General features: G+C 43.4%; 1 protein-coding gene across 4 annotated transcripts in view; it reads right to left on the minus strand.

The window, feature by feature from the left end:
• Positions 1–1,333: 1,333 nt before the first annotated feature.
• usp39 (ubiquitin specific peptidase 39) overlaps positions 1,334–19,515 on the minus strand; it is a 90,339-nt gene continuing 72,157 nt past the window's right edge. For 3 of the 4 annotated variants that reach the window (XM_068001294.1, XM_068001292.1, XM_068001293.1), the window contains 10 exons: positions 16,974–17,110; positions 15,167–15,319; positions 14,301–14,526; positions 11,686–11,760; positions 10,743–10,810; positions 8,572–8,760; positions 6,070–6,212; positions 5,219–5,354; positions 3,509–3,595; positions 1,334–2,353 (listed from right to left, as the gene is read on the minus strand). In XM_068001294.1, the coding sequence (XP_067857395.1) occupies positions 2,297–2,353; positions 3,509–3,595; positions 5,219–5,354; positions 6,070–6,212; positions 8,572–8,760; positions 10,743–10,810; positions 11,686–11,760; positions 14,301–14,526; positions 15,167–15,319; positions 16,974–17,110 (1,271 nt within the window). In that variant the 3' untranslated portion in view covers positions 1,334–2,296. Of the gene's footprint in view, positions 2,354–3,508; positions 3,596–5,218; positions 5,355–6,069; positions 6,213–8,571; positions 8,761–10,742; positions 10,811–11,685; positions 11,761–14,300; positions 14,527–15,166; positions 15,320–16,973; positions 17,111–18,276; positions 18,372–19,515 lie in introns of all 4 variants that reach the window. The other variant, XM_068001291.1, reaches the window with a different exon arrangement.

Consider the following 19,515-nt stretch of genomic DNA (forward strand, 5'->3'; position numbering starts at 1 on the left):
TGACACCTCATCATCGGTGACCACTGATATCAGGAGCCATTTATAAAGGCAGTATGATTGAGCAATTTTAATTATGTATGGCTCTCTTTCCCCCCCCCCCCCCCCCCCACCCACCCACACACCAACTTAAAACAAAATTAGTACGAGATCATCAGTCGGAGCTATCTTTTAGGAGTTACAATTGTGATGAGCCAAACACACACAGGTTGGCTTTCTGCTTTACCTTACCTCTCCGAAACTTTTCAAACCTTATTGCTGCCCTACAGCACAAGCTTTGGCCCATCACCAAGCTTTCTCTTAAAAAAAAAGTAAAAATGACAAGTGGAGGATTCTGGCGTTAATGACTTCTGTATAGAAACCAATTCAGGCTGCCCATAGGAACAGGCTCAATAACCCTTCCTTTATTCTGACCACCCTTAACAGTCATCAACCGTTGAAATTCAGCAGTGATTTGAGCTTTCAAATGAGGAAATTAGAAAATAAAAATCAAACAGCCTAAACTGGCAGTCTTCCTAAATTCAGTTTTTTGCAGCTTGAATTTAAGTACCAACCCTGATCAGTAGGCAGTCACATCTTTGATGTGAAACAAGGAAGAAAGAACTTATATTTATACAGCAGTTTTCACAACCACAGGACATCTCAAAGCACTTTACAACCAATGAAGTACTTTTGAAGTGCAGTCACTGTTGTAATGTGTGGCCTATTCTGCAATAATGAGGGCTGCACTGCCATAATCACAGCATCCTTCAAACATATTTCGTTTCAGTTTGAGACGGGAGATATTCTTATTTGCCTCATTTAAAGAAAATGTGCTGCTTTAACTGATCACAACCAAAGCAGCAGTTGGGGGTGCTACAATTGGCTCTGATGCCTCTGGCTAGAGCAATAAAAAAATATCAGCCGAGGTTTCCACTCCTGTGCATTTTTGTGTGAGCCTCACTGGAAAGTGGATGCATGCAATTGTCAGATGAGGACAGGATCAGGCTCAGCCCTCCATGGTCAAATGGTCAGCTGATGCTCACCGTTGAGGCTCTCGCATTTAAAATGGCCACTTGGCAGAGGCACCAGAGAGATGCTAGCATCCATGCAAGTGCAAGAATCAAAACACTCAGGAAAGGAGAAAAGAAAGTTAGAATTTTAAAAAAGAATAGGGTATAAAGTATGCTATGTTCATTTCTCTGGGGGGGTAAGTTATCTTCACCACAAACCCTCAATTAATATGACACACGTCCTATTCTTAGGCTGAAAATGGCGCCTCAAACACCCACAGCAGTAGCACCGCAATCACCCAACAGATACAACACTAACACCAGTTGCCTCGTACCAAACACAATTTTTCAATGAGAATTTTATTTACCCTAACTGACAAACAGTAATCATTGCTGAAAATGATGGGGGAAGCAGCCAGAAGTGAAGTATTTTACTTATATAATTTTCTAAAAAAAAAGTACCAACAGGAGGAATTATTTCAAACTCAAATCTGAATAAAATTGAACCCTGAAATTGCCCCCCATTAATGCTCCCACCAAGTTGAGGAAACGGCAGACTATTACAAAGGTAGCAGTCTTGTATGTCAGATTCTGCTTCACCAATGTTACATAGAACAAGACAGAAAGAGTATGATAGGTGGATTTACACATATATGTCAAACCCCCTGTCTAAGACATAAACTGTTTGACCAGGTGCAAGTCTGGAGGAGCAAGGCTCCTCTCTCTGCTGCCAGCTATGCAGCATCTGAAGTAACAGCAGCCAGAATGTAAAGGCGGTTTACTCTTGAACAAAAATGAAGCAAGATCACGACAAAAAAACGCACTGAGATTTGTAACATTCTGCGGGAATCATCCTGCCAGGGCTTCAACAAACAGAATATAAGGTCAAAGACGAGAAGAACAGGAGGTGTTTAAATTAGTCGGTGACATTCCCAGGCGAATCAGAGAATTTCTGCTGTTGCACAACACTTCTTCAAATGAGACTCATTCCATCAAAACATTCATGGCAACATCCCCCGGTGCCAGGGTCATCTAAGGAGTTATTGTAAACCTTTACAAGTCTGTATTGGAGATGTTGCGGCTTTGGACACACATCCAAGGCTGGAGCACTCTGGCAGCAGAGGTGAGTAATCAGTCTGAACGCAATGTAACATCAGTGTGATCCACACCTCCCAAACACTTGAGCTTACAGGCTATTGTCAGACTTTGTTTTAAATATTGCCGGGATCTTTCAGGTCCACCCGAGTAAGTCCCCGCTTACCATGGGCAAGGTGCCTATCAGCAGCAAATATTCCCCCTGCTCCAGTTCATGCTCCTTTCTGACTGGGCAGACTTTCATCACTGTCCTCACGCCTCTTCCAGATCTGTTGGGTGGAAAAAAACACTTTCTTAATAATATGCAAAACAGCCAGGAGATATTTGGCTTACTCACTTTAACATCAACAGAGCAGTCACCACCTTATTAACCTCCTCACATTATTCAACTCATAAATGTGAATTCGAGCAGCAGCACACATGTTAAACCACCACCTTTGATACATTAGTCTATTTTCAGTAGCCTTTTTAGACAAGGTGCAGAATAGTTGCAAGAACTGATTGATTTAGTATCATGAAATGCACTCCCGCCAATGCAGTGTTAATGTAACCGAGTCCCTCAAGCACCGGTCACCTTCCTGCTGGGGAAGGGCTGCTCAGATCCAAACTTTGGTATCTTGAATCACTAGTTCCATTTGCTCTGGCACTCCAAATGGAACCACTGCACATAATGTCCTCTCTGAATTGTCATGACATGTATTACAGTGGAAGAAAAAAAATCACTAAGAACTCGAAGAGATAAGTGTTCATATCTTCCAGGTATTTTCATATTATTGAGACACTGAGGAGAAGGGCCAAGGCTCATAGACCAGGACAGCACTAAACCTAAAGAGAGTAGGAGGGAAAGCAAGATAAATCAGGAAGCAGCAACACCGAGATTGAGTTTTAAAAGCCTGTAAGTTATAGAAGGAAGGGAAGACTGTGGGAGGTAGAGTTCTACTGGTTTGAGGTCTTGGGAAAGAATGAGTTAAAGTAGGAGATAGAGCAACGATTTCAACAAAGTACATTATGTACGAGAGACATAGAAGATCTCAAGGCTGCAAAAGACCATAGATCCGTCTAGTCTGCCTTCCTGCTGTCCTTGCAGTTGTAACTGATAATGTGTTTCTCTTCAAGCTACATGTCCAATTTTGCCTTGAAGATGCTGTAACCAGTTGCTTCCACAACCTCTATCGGCAAGTTGTTCCAATGGCCAACGACACTTTCAAGCAAGTATCGTTTCCTTACATTCCGTCTGAATCTGCCTTTTTTCAGCTTGAGTCCCCTCGTTCTGTGGTCTTGTGTCAATACAAATAGCCCTGATTGAAAGCATATGGCCATAGAATATACAATAGTTACTCAATGCCAATTTGACATTACGCAAAATGTTTGCCTATCATGCAGCAGCAGAAAATATATGTAGTGCTGCCACTGGCAGTACTAACCTGAATGTAAGCCTCAGACAAGGTGATCATTTGTGGCAGGATGTCAGATACTTGTAGATCCTGCAGTTCATACCACTTCCCTGTGCCCTGAAAGAAGTACACCAAAAATGTTAACATTTCATACCGACTGGACAGAATCTCATACTACAGAAGCCAGTACACAGTGGTGCATGTCTCTGGATCAAATATGACAGTCAGCTGCAATACTACTTAGTTTACACACCAGCTAGATCTTGCAACAATACATAGAATATCAAGTGCAGAATAAAACTGCAATAACTGGAAATCTGAAATAAAAGTAGAAAATTCTGGAAATCCACAACTGGTCCATAAGCATCCGAAAGAAAAAAAAAATCAGATTTAAGAACCTTTACCAGAACTGATATAATCAGGAAGAGAAGTCCCTTTATTGGACTGAGCAAAACAAAACAAAGAAGGTAGAACAGGTAGGAGTCAAGAGTACAGATAACTACTTTCACAAAGATGCAGGTATGTAAACACATCAAGTTGTTTACATACCTGCATACACAACAGAAACAGGCCATTCGGTCCAACAGGTCCATGCTGGTGATTATGCTCCACACGAGTCTCCTCCCTCCCATCTTCATCCAACCCTATCAGCATATCCTTCTATTCCTTTCTGGGCAGGTGCAGCAGGTTCCTCCCTACCTGGTCTGACCTACATGGGACTCCAGTCCTATACTATGTGGTTGACTCATAATACCTCAGGGCAACGAGGGATGGGCAATAAATACTGCCATGTCAGTGTCACCCTCATCCTAAGGACAAATAATTTTTAAAAAATTAAAGACCTGCATCCTGTTAACTATTGCATGATCCTTCAAACAGACCAAATGCCTGGATAGCCTTATGGGTAGAGTGGCAGTGTGGTACTGAACCATACAGATCTCTGCTCTGTGCTAAGAGTACCGTGGCCCAGCTTCCAAGCGGGAAAGGTGAAAAGAAATCAGACAGTGTTCTCCGTTCCTCCTGATCAGTGCCGGTGGGCTATAAATGAGTATAGGATCGGGGCTGGTTATGATGCAATGTACAGTTGAATAGCCTGTTGCTCATTCATGAACAATGGCAACTGGGAAAGTACCGGAAGGCTGATGGCGCCTATGGAACTGTATTCTAGGAAGAAGTCCGCAGCTCAAGAAAGAGGAGGGAAGAAAATTTGGAAATAAGATCAATGAATAATCATACTTGTGTAAAATTACACATCGAGATACAAGACATTTATTGTATTCGACATGGCTTTTAGGACCCGTGTGGATTGTGCTTTGCCTAATTACAATCCACTCTCCTCTCAAAGCGGGTGATTTTAAACCCCAAGAACGGGTGGGTTGGGGGCGGGTGGGAGTTCAAAATAGTTGTTTTTTGGGTCGCGACTGCAACCCGGCTTTATTTCCGGGTTTAATGTCAGCGCGTAAAAGTACAGGCGTCCCACTGGGAATGCAAAGTCCGAAAATTTTGCGGTTGCGACCCAAAAAAACAACTATTTTCAACTCCCACCCGCCTCCAACCCACGCAGTATTGGGGTTTAAAATCACTCCCAAAGTCTCTGTGAAATGATTATGTGTCGCATTCACTTTTTCACTCCTGCTGGGGTCAGTCGAGCCGAAGTACATCTTTACTTCTAGGAACAGTCTCATACACCGGAGGAAGAAATCCCAGTAACTGCCAGAAGCTCATTATCTGTGCACTCACATGATGCAGCACGTGGACCCGATACGCTCCCTCACCCGGCTTCCCGTCATGCACCACGTTACCGATCAGGTCATAGGTGGTGTGTTTGTGTATGGCCTGAACCTCCTCAGACAGGTATTCTCGCAGGTCGACGTTCCTGAAACACACATTGCAATAAACAAGTCAATTTTGTTACTGCGTTTCCAGATCACTCGGGCTGCTGTTTTGCAATATTGGGATCCTCACTATGAACCCACCCTACTGAAAGTGACGGTACAACTGTTCTCCCTTCCCCTCATCTTTAGTTGGGAGAAGACAGCCAGTCTACAAAAATCTGTACAGGCCCCGTCATCAGACAGCCTCTGGTACCACACTTCGTTATTAGGGGACTCACCTTCAGCTAACTTTCCTCTAATCCAGAAGATCTACCCAATTCTGGAAAACTTGTGCTGAAGTGCAGGCCGCAGCACAACCAGCAAATGCACTGAAGCTGCTGCCCAGGTATCCAAAATAGAGATAAGCAGTCCCACCCTAAGATTCAGTCTTCTGTCTTATGTTGTGTTAGCTGACGTCAGCTGAGGCTGCAGTCGAGGCACTACACCTGGCTCAGCGCCCCTGAGCTGGGGAGAAAGCAGAAAATTTCAGCCAGTGTTCCTCCGCCAGATCACTGGAAGGGCAAGAGTGGATCTCAGCTGAGGTCTTGGCTTCATGATGGAGAACTTGGGAACATTCACCATCTAGTCTCACATTTAGAATGGGAACGTGGCCAAGGACTGCTCATGGAACTGTATCCATTAACAGTCAGCATCTTTCTGAACGGAAGGATAAAGGGAGAAAACAGTAAAAAGTAAATATAAGTGTTTATGGCTTACGTGATTGGGAAGTTGACAATGGTGGGGTTCTTCTCTATGAAGAAGTTGTTCTTTGTGAATCTTTTGATGTAGAAAATGAGGTACGGTGGCAGTTTTGTCAGCTGGAACCTCTTCAGGAAATTCTCCTTGTAGGTTTTATACTCCTGCAGAAAATACAAAGAACGTTTTCTACAGTTCCTGAACAGACAGAAAGAACTTGCATTTATAGAGCGCTTTTCATGACCTAAGGATGTCTTAAAGTGCTTCACAGCCAATGAAGTACTTTTGAAGTGTAGTCACTGTTGTAATGGAGGCAAACAAGCATACAGTAATGCGGTAGTTATGTTACTGGACTAATAATCCGGAGAATGAGTTCAAATCCCACCATGGCAGCGTGAGAATTTGAATTTAGTTTTAAAAAGTCTGAAAATAATTTTTATTTTTTTAAAAAGTTGGTATCAGTAAGTGACCACGAAGCTGTCGGATTGTCATAAAAATCCAACTGGTTCACTAATGTCCTTTAGGGAAGGTATCCTGCCATCCTTACCCGGTCTGGCCGATATGTGACTCCATCTCCACACTAATGTGGTTAACTCTTAACTGCCCTCTGAAATGGCCTGGCAAGCCACTCATTCGCATCATGGCAACTGGAGGTAGGCAATAAATGCCAGCCTTGCCACACCCCGAATGAATAAATAACGCAGCAGCCAATTTGTGCATAGCAAAGTCCCAAAAACAGCACTGCAACATGTGAACAGATAATCTATTTTAGTGATGTTGGTTGAGAAATAAATGTTGGCCAGGACAGCAAGAGAACATTCCTGCTCTTCTTCAAAAAGTGCCATCGACTTGAGAGAGCAGACGGCACCTCGGTTTAATGTCTCATCCGAAAGACAGCACCTCTGACAGTGCAGCACTCCCTCAGTACTGCACTGAAGTGTCAGCCTAGATTATGGGCTCAAGTTATATGGAATCCTGAGCTTCATAAATAGTGGCATAGAGTTCAAAAGCAAGGAAGAGATGGTAAACCTTTCTAAATCACTGGTTAGGCCTCAGTTAGTGTAGTGTATCCAATTCTGGGCACCACACTTTAGGAAGGATGTCAAAGCCTGAGAGAGGGTGTAAAGGAGATTTACCATAATGGTATCAGGGATGAGAGACTTCAGTTATGTGGAGAGACTAGAGAAGCTGGAATTGTTCTGCTTAGAGTAGAGAAGGTGAAGGGGAGATTTAGTAGAGATGCTCAAAATTATGAGGGCTTTGATAGGGATAGGGAGAAACTGTTTCCACTGGCTGAAGGGTCAGTAACCAGAGGACACAGATTTAAGATAATTGGCAAAAAAATCCAGGGAGGAAATGAGGAGAATATTTTTTACGCAGCGAGTTGTTACGAATTGGAATGCACTACCTGAAAGGGCGGTGGAAGCAGATTCAATTGTAACTTTCAAAAGGGAATTGAATATATACTTGAAAAGAAGAAATTGCAAGGCTATGGGGAAAGAGCAGGGGAGTGGGACTAATTGGATAGCTCTTTCCAAGAGCTGGCACAGACACGATGGGCTGAATGGCCTCCTTCTGTGCTGTAAGATTCCATGAAGTCTCTTCTGTGGGGCTTGAACCCACGATCTTTTAACTCAGAGGTAGCACTGAGCCAAGCTGACATCCAATAAATGGAAAAAGCCCATGGAAATGTCAGCAATGAACAGCTTTTACATGGTCAGCAGCACAGTGACCTGCAAGATGGAGAATTTTGGTCAATCCCATTATAGACTTGGCAATCTGCGCTGCCCAGTTAGTTCAATTAATTCTTCTGAAGTCTTTTGACTCTTGCTGAGATACAGTTCCTTTGGCCCTGGATACCCTTCAGTACTATACCCGTGTGAGTCCGGAGAGTGAATTTTGGAAGGCTGTTTGACTAAATTTCGACCTGCCCTTACCTGATGTCCACATTCCAGCAAGGGGGCAGGGGGGGGGGGGGTCACTGAATGGTGATCCGGGGAATCTGCTTTCTTTAATGTTTGTATCCGTGTGCATCTAGTTCTTGCGATACTGGAGAGTATAACAGTTTTCAGCAAAACAATGTTAACTATATGGCATGTGCCTTATGGGTTATATGCCCCAAGTATCCAGTATGTTCAAAATTCTGAGGGGTTTTGATATGGAAAATTGGGAAAAACTATTTGAACTGCCAGTGAGTTATTCATTTGAGGGCATAACTTCAAAATTATCATCAAAAGAACAAAGGGAGAAGTTTTGAGAATTTTTCTTTTGCAGAAGGTTGCCTACCAGAAATAGTGGAGAAAGCATAGTTCATAGTTCATAAGTCTACTTTTTACTTAAAAAAAATAAAGTGGAGAAATATTTGAAGATGAAGTTAAAAGTGTATAGGCAAAGGGCAGGAAAATGGGACTAAATGGAGAGCTCTTTCATGGGCCAAATGGCCTCCTTCTCTGCTATAAAATTCTGCGCTGTTTGCTAAGACTATTCAGCCGTTTCTCATTTCCCTTTATATTTTGTAACAACCTTCTCTGTGATGCCGTTGAACTTCGCCAAGATGTTGAAGAGCGGGACCTGTGGAATGATCAGCTGCTCCTTCTCATCCTTGTACAGAGGGGCTGTGGGAAGGTCAAGGGTCAAGTATAAAAATGTAGACTCTGTCATAGTTTCCTTGAACTCCTCCATTTCCAACAGTTGCTCTTTCTCCTCCGGTGTCTACGCAGAGGATATAAAAAATGTTAAAAGGGAAGCGTTAAAATATAAATTCTATTAAAATTTTGAACATCAGGGCAAGCCACTGGCAGCTGACTAATCTCCATGCTCACTGCATTACCACAGGCTGAACAGGCACAAGAGAAACCTTTATCCCACCCATCCATCAAACTGACAGGATGCAAGCTCAGCTCTCAAGGTGATGGACAGTGTTTTAAATCATTCCCTCAGGCTTGCTGGAACCGCTCTGTTCCCCTTTAAAAAGTGCACTGCGCTCATTGCCGTGTTCCTATTTCTAAAATCAATCAAATACAAGCCATTGGTCCACCAGTTTTCAACACAAGAGTTTTTAGCAGCAGGAAAAGGCTATTAGACCCAACAAGCTTATCTTTGTTCATGATCTCAGCCCCACTAACCCATCTTTCCCACCTATCCATCAATCCCTTCTCTGTCCATCTAATTGTTTCTTCAGCCCATTCATAATGACCTTCCCTCGTAATTTATTCCACAACTCTAATATCCTCTGGGTAAGTAAGTTCTGCCTGACTATGAAAAGTGACCCGAAATTTGGATAAATGCTAATGAAATATTGCAGACAGGTTAGAACAATTCTCCTTTGAACTTATTAATGTCAAGTGCAAGTGAAGCATTTACCATAAATGAACTAAAACATGATTAAAAGGTGACTGGGGGCCATTACTGATACTTAATTTAGATTCTTATATAAAGCTAAATATTTCTAAATATCATCACTAAATTAGTAATCTCAGAGCCCATAGAATGCCACAATGGAAAAATTTCACTGTGGTGCAGCAGAGGGTGTTCTTCAAAGGTTGAAGCTGAGGCATCCTGTTGGTAGCTTCACTCTATCAAATCCGTGCTGCACCTTACCCAAGAGAGATTGATGGGACAGTACAGAGGGAGCTTTACGCTGTATCTAACCCGTGCTGTACCTGCCCTGGGAGTGTTTGATGGACAGTGTAGAGAGCGCTTTACTCTATATCTAACCCGTGCTGTACCTGCGCTGAGAGTGTTTGATAGGACAGTGTAGAGGGAGCTTTACTCTGTATCGAACCCATGCTGTACCTGTGCTGGGATTGTTTGATAGGGCAGTGTAGAGGGAGCTTTACTCTGTATCTAACCTGTGCTGTACCTGCGCTGGGAGTGTTTGATAGGGCAGTGTAGAGGGAGCTTTACTCTGTATCTAACCCGTGCTGTACCTGCGCTGGGAGTGTTTGATGGGACAGTGTAGAGGGAGCTTTACTCTGTATCTAATCCGTGCTGTACCTGTGCTGAGAGTGTTTGATAGGGCAGTGTAGATGGAGCTTTACTCTGTATCTAAGCCTGTACCTGCCCTGGGAGTGTTTGATGCTAACCTGGAAAGTGCTCCATTCCCACCACTGACATCCATCACCTTCATGAGCTCTAAATTCCCGTAAAATAGTCCAAAGAAAGTAAAACAGTCTGAACTCTATTTTTATATAAAGTGGAGGCTTCGATCGACAATTTGCTCAGTTTATGAAAGTGGCAGAACATGTGTCGACTTGCATTACTAGTTACTGGGTGACACCATGTGGCTAAAAGAGTAAGTGCATTTAAAAACGTATCAAACAAATGGTGTTCAGGATGAATATCATGAGGGGTGAGGCTGGGAGTTGCACTGTGACCTTAATGCTGGAATGAGTGCTAAGAGGACAACACCACCTTTGATGCTGTGGCAACAACCTGTCCTTACAACACAATTTCCCGTGTTTCAGTCCCGGAGGACACTCAGATTTGGCTGCATCATCTACAAATCCAGCTATACCACTTCTCCTGCTTGGAAGAAGCAGTCTGCCCGTAGCTCCTGTTACCACACCTTCTGAGGGCCAGTCCACTGACCATCAGAATTATAATCTGTCCTATCCTGCTGACCAGAGGAAAAGATAAGGAAAAACATACAGAATAAAAGGCTGAAAGGAACAATGATAATGAAGGGTACTAACCAGATCTGGTGGAGGCAGTTTCTTTGTAAATATCCGCATGGATCCCTGGAACACACTGTTGATTATGGCTGCAAACGAGAAATATGTTCCAATGTTAAAGAACCACGAAGAATAAAATAAGAGAACGACCACAGTAACACTAGAATCACCAGGGGGTCTGTATTACCCAACCACTCATTCACTACCAATGGGACAGCTCACAGAAAACACTAGCACTTCTCGAACAGTTGAGTCCCTGGTATGGAACTACATGATTCTTGAAAACAAAATGGCAAGCTGTCTTGCTTCTTTTTTTATAAAAAAAACAGATTATACTCCCCCCATCCAAAGGCCCACGACTCTTGCCTTGGGATGATTTCATGGGCATTAGGTCCCTACAGTACCTCACTAAATGGCCAATCTTCAGTGTGAGCCCAGTGAGTGTTGGCACTTTATTCGACCTAGAAATTGGGACATCACAGTGAGTCCATTCATGTCATTTTCTTCCGTGCACTTTGCAGCAGGGGGTCAGTGAATAGTGACCAATAGGACCCTGGATGATTTTTCCCCTCCCTTTGGTAGCCCAAAGTTACCACCACTCCACTGAGAATAGCTGAAACTCAGTATAAACAATGAAATCGAACCCAGAACCTTGCTGGTCCACATCAGTCAGTTATACTGCACTTGTCGCATTTATCTATTGAGACATGGCCAACTCTTAATACTGACCAGTGTTTCCACAACTAGATGATAAGTTTATCGCTGCCTTCGCAACCAGGCTGTAAACTCTCTCAAGACCCTTAAAGCAATAAATACTTTCACAGCACTGACACTAGCATTTCAGTGAAGTGTAACGGTACGCACGTGAGAAACTTTCATAGTGTCCCTGTGAACTGTGAAAAACCCGAGGAACATCACAGATTGGGCATATCGGTCGGGGTGCCCAACTCCTGAGGCTACTTACTCTTCTTTTTCTTGTTCCCTCCTAGCGCCATATGGAGTGCGTTTAGGAACCAGGACAGGAAGTCGACAGCATCCCCTGTGACAGCAGACAAATATTTAACTGTGAGCTTCGGCTGCAAACGTTTTTGGGAATTACTGACAAAAAAATACAATTCTATGATTTTCAGGGTCCACTTTGCACTGGAAAGTAAAGTCATTGTCCAAATAGAGAACTGCACTGACGCACTATAGTAAAAACAGGAATGCCGGAATTACACAGTAGGTGTGAGGGCGATTGAAAGAGAAAAGAGAGGTTAATGCTTTGGAGTGTACACCCTTTGTCAGAACTCTGATGAAAAGTTCCACCTAAAATATTTCTCTGCTCAGCTACAAAGGGACCTGCTGCATATTATCAGCATGTTCTGGTTTTATTTGTAGTATCTGAAGCTTCCCTTTTTTAACCTTTGCACTGATGGATCACCTGTGCTGTTGCAATGGTAACTTGGAGGTTATAGTAGAAGCTCGTGAGATTGTGGTGCACTGACACACTATTAACAGAAACAATAAAATAATTCTCTTCAAAGCAGTATTAAAGTAGATAAAACACTGACTACTGCTTATTCAGCTCATTGCTGTTTGTGGATGTTGTTGGAACAGAGCAGCTGGCATGTTTCCTACATAACAAATACCACAACTCAAAGAGTAACAATCCATTGTGCACTTCATCGTGCTTTGAAACATTTGCAGATGAAAGACCCCGTTATAACAGCAAGTATTTCATTGTTTCATATTTTTAAACTTTGAGCACGATGGGATTTTAAAGCTGATTTAAAATGACTATTCCTGATATACACCAAGCTCATTAAGTTCTGTAATTCTACACACGGATTATATTTATTAATCATTATAAATTAGCAATAAGAATATACATACTTTGAAAGCAACAAAACACAATGGGGTAGAATTTCAGTGGGGGTTCTTCCAATCTCCCACCATATCTTCTAATGAATATCGCAGAAACCCCAGAGAAGAAGTAAACAGCCACTTATGCTGTTTCTCCCGACCATATTTCGATCAAACAGATCAATTACAGCGGGTGATCGGGAGAAGCCCCATGGAAATTCTACCCCCACCAGCTCTAAAAGGGTTTATGAAAGACCTTCTGTGCTGATTCAGCTGATCTCATCCAGGGGAACTGCTCTAAAAAAAAACAAACTTGGATCGATACATTGCGCCTTTCGTAACCTCAGGACATCCCAAAGTGGTTCACAGCCAATTAAGTATTTTTGAAGTGTAGTCACTGTTGTAATGTAGGCAAACGTGGCAGCCAATTTGTAGTCAGCAAGGTCCCACAAACAGCAATGAGATAAATGACCAGATAATCTACATTTAGTGGCACTGGTTGAGGGATGAATATTGGCCAGGAGACCTGGAGAGCTTTCTCGTTCCTCTTCGAATAGTACAATGGGATCTTTTACATCCACCTGAACAGGCACATAGGGCCTTGGTTTAATGTCTAATCCAAAAGACAGCACCTCCGACAGTGCAGCACTCCCTCAGTACTGCACTGAAGTGTCAGCCTAAGTTACATGCTCAAGTCTCTTGAGGGGGGCTTGAACCCACGACATTCTGACTCTGACTCAGAGACCAGAGTGCTAACACTGAGCCACCGGGCTAGGAAATGATCACTCCAGATCGCAATCCACTGACCTCTGCTGGAAAGTGCATATGGAGCTGACTACTGAGGACGGTATTAGGCTCGGCCTGGTGCCTGCTGACAATTCTCTGTCTAGGCTGTCATGGAGAATGGCCTCTTGGTACCAGAGGGCACCTATTGCCTGTGGAACTGAACTGCTGCATGAGTCGCGCCTTCAGGAGAAAATTGGCTTAAAAAAAAGGAGCCTCGAAAAGCAGAAATGATCTGGAGGTATCAGGGGTGTGAGGGGATGCAGTACCTTTTACTACCGCTGTAGGCCTTTTGTAGGCTTTGCAAACAGGTACGGTTCTCAATACTCTAACAGCAAAATAGCTGTGCTGCACAATCTTCCCTTCAACTATAAACAACCTTGGTGAGCTGATTGGCCCAAGGTCTAAAGATTCCCACTCCTGCGAGAGGCTTTCTCACTGTGATAAAATTAATTCATTGCACCCTCTCCTCCTCTAACTTATTCTTTCCCCAAGACTTGATGTGGGACTCTTCACCTCCTTTACCAATCACTACTTCCTGATGAACCTCTCTCGCTCTTTTTAGCCCCAGCCTCAGTGTCCTGTGGCTCCTGACCCTTCACCTCAGCTTCTCAATAGAAAAGGCAAAAACGTCAAGTATAGGACTCTGAAGTTAATGACTTCTGTGTACAAGCGAACTCAAACTCCCCAGAGGATCAGGCGCAATAAACTTTCCAAATGCCTTTACTCAGCCCACCTTTGAAGTTTAGCAGTGAGTGAAATTAAGTGAGAAAATCCTGTTAAAGGCTCCACCTAAATCTACATTAGGGCTTACCCCACCAAATTAACATCCCCCCAGAATTCAGAACTAGCCATATCCTTGTCCCAAGCAATGCTTGGTCAATCCCCTGTTTGTACGTTTCCAACCTGCTGTGAAAGGTTAACATCGCCGCTTGTGGCTCACCAACTCACCCTGTTTGGTAATCTGGAAACGCTTCTTGCTGCACAGGACTACAGCCTGCAACATCTCGTGTGGGGAAACGTGAGCCTTGAAGTTCCTGGGATTCCTGAGTTTTCTCATCAGCTCGCCGAATCTCTGCACCAGCAGGAACATGATGTCACCTGGAGGCCGCTTGATGTCCTTGTAGTTCTCTTCCTCCAAGAAATAGTTCCGTAGTGGGGGCACGTTAGAAAGGGCCTGAAACAGAAGTAGGGACGGGTGAAGGCCTCGAGATGTCAAAGATGGCTTGGAAAGGAAAGCCACAGAAGGCCAACAGCCCCATCAGATACAGAACATCACTCCTACAATCTAGCACAAACCTCAGTGTGTCGCACTGTGCTTTATTTACCCTGTACTGCCGACATACACAGCAGTGGTCATTTTATTCTCTTTTCTCCTCCCCAATTTTCTCTCTCCCTCCTCTCCACAAGATCCCGATTCTTTGGTGGAGTACACAAGCACCAGCCATTTTTCACGTGTGAGCCCAGGCAATGAGCGCTGGCAGGCTATTTGACCATGGAGGACACCACACTGAAACTGATCCTTTCCTCATCCAACCTGCATATATTTGCACTGCCCAGCGGTCTCGGCATAATGATCAGGAACAAGAGTCTGGGATGATTTTTCCTCCTCCCTAAGGCCAGGTGCACTGATGGTATTTGTAGCATTCCAATTACATCTTGGCTGATAACATCCAAACCAACACAGACCAGGTATCAAACCTGGAACTACCTGATCTCATGGCTCAGCTGTTCACTGCCTTGATCATCAAAGGGCCAGCATCATTCATAATGTCGATCTTATTCGAGACTGGATGATTGTTTTTATACATCCTTACCTGTAGCACCACATTAGCATAGTCATTGGCCTTGATGTTGTTCAGTCCCACAATTCCTGGCAGATAGGTGGTCCCATCGTAAGCCCGTGACAGTTTGGACTGTTTGTCCAGGTTTGCAATGTGCTGTTTTGTGAAAGTTGGTTTCAGTACATACTGGAAAACAAAGGACAGGGTTATACTCATGCCTGCCTCCTCAAACATTAAAAAGAGCAACTGTAACACCAAAACTCAATGCAAAACACACACAACATTGTTCAATAATACTGACAGGGTTGGCCCTCAAATACTCAGCCAAACGTTAAAAAGGGATAGAATTGAAAAGCAGAGAAGTTATGCTCACTTGTACAGAGCCTTGGTTAGGCCACACTTGGGAGTACTGCGAACAGTTCTGGTCTCTACAGTGTAAAATGGATATAGAGGCACTGGGGAAGGTTCCAAAAAGATTTACGAGGATGATACCAGAAATAAGAGGTTATACCTATCAGAAAAGATTGAATAGGCTGGGGCTCTTTTCTCTCGAAAAGAGAAGACGGAGGTCTTTAAGATTATGGAAGGGTTTGGTCGGGTAGACATAGAGAAGATGTTTCCACTTGCTGGGGGAGACCAGAACTAGGGGCCATAAATATAAGATAGTCACAAACAAATCTAACGGGGAATTCAGGAGAAACTTCTTCACCCAAAGAGTGGTAAGAATGTGGAACTCGCTACCACAAGGAGCAGTTGAGGCGACTAACATAGATGCATTTAAGGGGGAGCTAGGTAAACAAATGAGGAAGAAGGGAATAGAAGGATATGCTGATGGGGTTAGATGAAGAAGGGTAGGGGGAGGCTCACTTGCAGCATGAATATCAGCATGGACATGTTGGGTCGAATAGCCTGTTTCTGTGCTGCACATTCTTTGTAATTGTGAAAACAAACATGTAATAAGTTCAGAAGAGCAGGAATGACAGCTGTGCCAAGGATTTCCTGAAAATTAACTAAGGAAGCACCATTAGTGCAAAGCTTTAACATGATTTGCTTATCCTGAGATTGATGTTTGTTTCTTCTCAGTGAAGATGTTCCAGAAAACTGAACAGGCTACAGAACAAACCTGCATTTCACACTGAATGTTATAGCATAGAAGGAGGCCATTTGGCCCATGAAAGAGCTCTCCATTTAGTCCCATTTTCCTGTCCTTTGCCCATACACTTTTAATTTCTTCTTCTTCAAATACTTATCCACTTTATTTTTTAAGTAAAAAGTATACTTATGAACTATGCTTTCTCCACTATTTCTGGCAGGCAACCCTCTGCAAAAAAAATAAAATTCTCAAAACTACTCCCTTTGTTCTTTTGGTGATAATTTTGAAGTTATGTCCTCTAATTAATAACTCACTGGCAGTTCAAATAATTTTTCTCAATTTACCGTATCAAAACCCCTCAGAATTTTGAACATACTGGATACTTAGGGCATATAACCCATAAGGCACAGTTAACGTTGTTTTGCTGAAAACTGTTATACTCTCCAGTATCGCAAGAGCTAGATGCACACGGATACAAACATTAAAGGAAGCAGATTCCCCGGATCACCACTCAGTGACACCCCCACCCCGCTTTGCTGGAAAGTGCACATCAGGTAAGGGCAGGTCGAGATTTAGTCAAACAGCCTTCCAAGATTCACTCTCTGGACTCACACGGGTATAATATTTAAGAGTATCCAGGGCTAAAGGAACTGTATCTCAGCAAGAGTCAAAAGTCTTCAGAAGAAGAGAGGAAATGCGACATGAAGCCACTTGCATGGTCCCTGTTCTCTGGTGTCGCATGCTTACCGTGATGTCCTCGAGTGAGGAGTCAATAATTTCGTAATTGTCTGGTAAGCAGTAGAACTTCAACGTGTGCAGATTCAGAAAGACGTGGTGTCCAACCTGAACACTATGAATGTTTGCATACGACTTCAGGCCTCGCCCTAAGAAACACAAATCACTGGCAATCAAACACACACCAACATTATTCTCCCATCCTACTCAAGGTGACAACTCCTTTTTTGGGTGTGGTTCCACAGGGACCAGCCAGCATCACCTTGCCCATGAGGCCACCCTTCACCTGTGAGCCCAAAAAGCAAGTGTCAATCAGCAATTCAACCACAGAGAGCATCACAGCCAAACCAGATTGTGTCCACAGATCAAACATCCACTTTCCAACAGGAGTCACTGGATAGAGATCTGTAATGGAAACCCTGGCCGATTTAATCTCCCTGCTCCCAACGAAGATCAAGAGTAATGTCCCTTCTGCTGCTTGGCAGGGATTGAATCCGGGACTTTTCTGGTCTCACAAGCTCAGTACCACATCAGGCTATGCATCTACCAATAACATCACCAAAAGCACTTTTATTTTCCTAAAACATATATACAAGTCCAGGCATGCTTTCATCCAGACCAGTTTTATAAAACGGACTTTCCAGTCAGATTAGTGCTGCTAATCAGACCATCAGATATGGAAGAGCGTTTGTGGCCCTGGAACGAGTTAGCAAGTGCCTATACATTTAACAGAGAGTATAAGTGCCAGATCCCATCACACACATGCATTAGCAGCACTGCATTATATAACAAGTGAAGAAGTGCAGACCTCCCCCTCAACAAAGCAGCAGACGAAATAGTCATTATCTCGCTTTGTTTTTTTAATAAAATGTACAACTGATATGCTAACACCGATAGAAGTTAAATAACTGTGTTAAAATCAATCTTGTTGGGAATTGTGGGATGTCCGAGTTACATTTCTCAGTCAATTCCATAAAAGCCAATCTCTCAGTATCAACCCATATGTTCAAGTACACAAAGTTGCAGTTAAATGGTGACCCCTGGTCCAATATAGAGTCGAACAACCGGCCCAAAAATGAACCCCCCTTACAACGGTCTCTACAAACAATGTGCAGCCTGACTGCACAACAGAAGTCTCCCATCCACAACTGAGTAAAAGGACTCTTCCACATTCAAGTCCAATTACAAGTCACCAAGAGCATAAGCTCCTGAAACACTGTCCATATCGTACTGTAGTTACCAGAAAATGAAATCCGCTTTGTGTCATAAATCTTTAATCAGTGAAACTGTCAAAAGGTTCAGAGAGTGACCTTACCTTGAAAGTATTTGCCACACACCAGGCAGGCATAGACATTGATATGGGAGAGGGAGACCGAGCACAGCTTTTCAAAGTCAAAATCCAGCACACTCCTGTTTGCAGAAATTAATGTCACATACTCATTAAAACAAGATCTCACTATTCCTCCTCATGAAGAGCAAAGCTCCCTCTACACTGTCCCATGAAACACACCCAGTACAGTTAGATACAGCATAAAGCTCCCTCTACAAAGGAGCTTTTGGCATCGTGGTCGCATTCCCACGCCTGGGTCAGAGGGTGCATGGTTCAAACCCTGCTCCAGACAGTCCCGGTGAGTGGAGACCAGAACTCCAGCTCTGAATTCTGGACTAACATCCAGCGGGGATACTTGCATTCAGTGGGCCATAAAACCTCATCATATGGCTTATGGGAGCCCATAGAACCCTCCCACCATATACACCAGCAATATCAGGGGGCGTGGAGCAGGTCCGAGCCCAGCCAAGAAAAATACTCTGTGAGGAAGAAAGAATTGCTGTGGACAACAGGAGGATTATCTCTCGCATCTATCTCCTTTCAACCATAGTGCGTAAAATCTAATTGTTTCAGGATTATTCCCGGGTTTATGAGGACAGATTGCATAAACTAGGCTTGTATTCCCTTGAGTACAGAAGGTGATCTGACAGGGCTGTTTAAAATGTTAATTGTTAGGTTAGATACATTAAAAATATTTCCTTTGATGAGGGACATAATCTTAAAATTAGAGCTAGGCCATTTAGGAGGGAAATCGGGAAGCACTTTTTCACACAAAGGGGAGTGGAAGTCTGGAATTCTCTGTCTAAAAGGCTGTGGATAGTGGGACAATTGCATCTTTCAAGACTGAGATAGGCAAGGGTATAAAGGAATATGGAACTAAGGCAGGTAAATGGAGTTGAGGTGCAGATCAGCCATGATCTAAATGAATGGTGGAGCAGGCCCAAGGGGCTGAATGACATCCTCCTTTTCCTATATTCCTATGTACACTGTCCCAACATTGTGTCTCAGCCTGAACCTCAGAACAGCATACCCTGCTGCACCAATGTGACATTTCCATTTCCCACACCAGCCATTCTGCAGCTTATCTCAGTCTGGCAACTGGTGCTGAAGTATGGACAGCTAGGATCTGGGTTAAACCTGACAAAACATTTCAAATAGAATACTTACAGTCGAGAGGTGACTTAAATCCCCAGCAGTCCAGCATCTTTTACTAATGCTATAACT

Source organism: Heptranchias perlo, chromosome 20 (genome assembly GCF_035084215.1).
Source record: "Heptranchias perlo isolate sHepPer1 chromosome 20, sHepPer1.hap1, whole genome shotgun sequence".
Taxonomy (NCBI): domain Eukaryota; kingdom Metazoa; phylum Chordata; class Chondrichthyes; order Hexanchiformes; family Hexanchidae; genus Heptranchias; species Heptranchias perlo.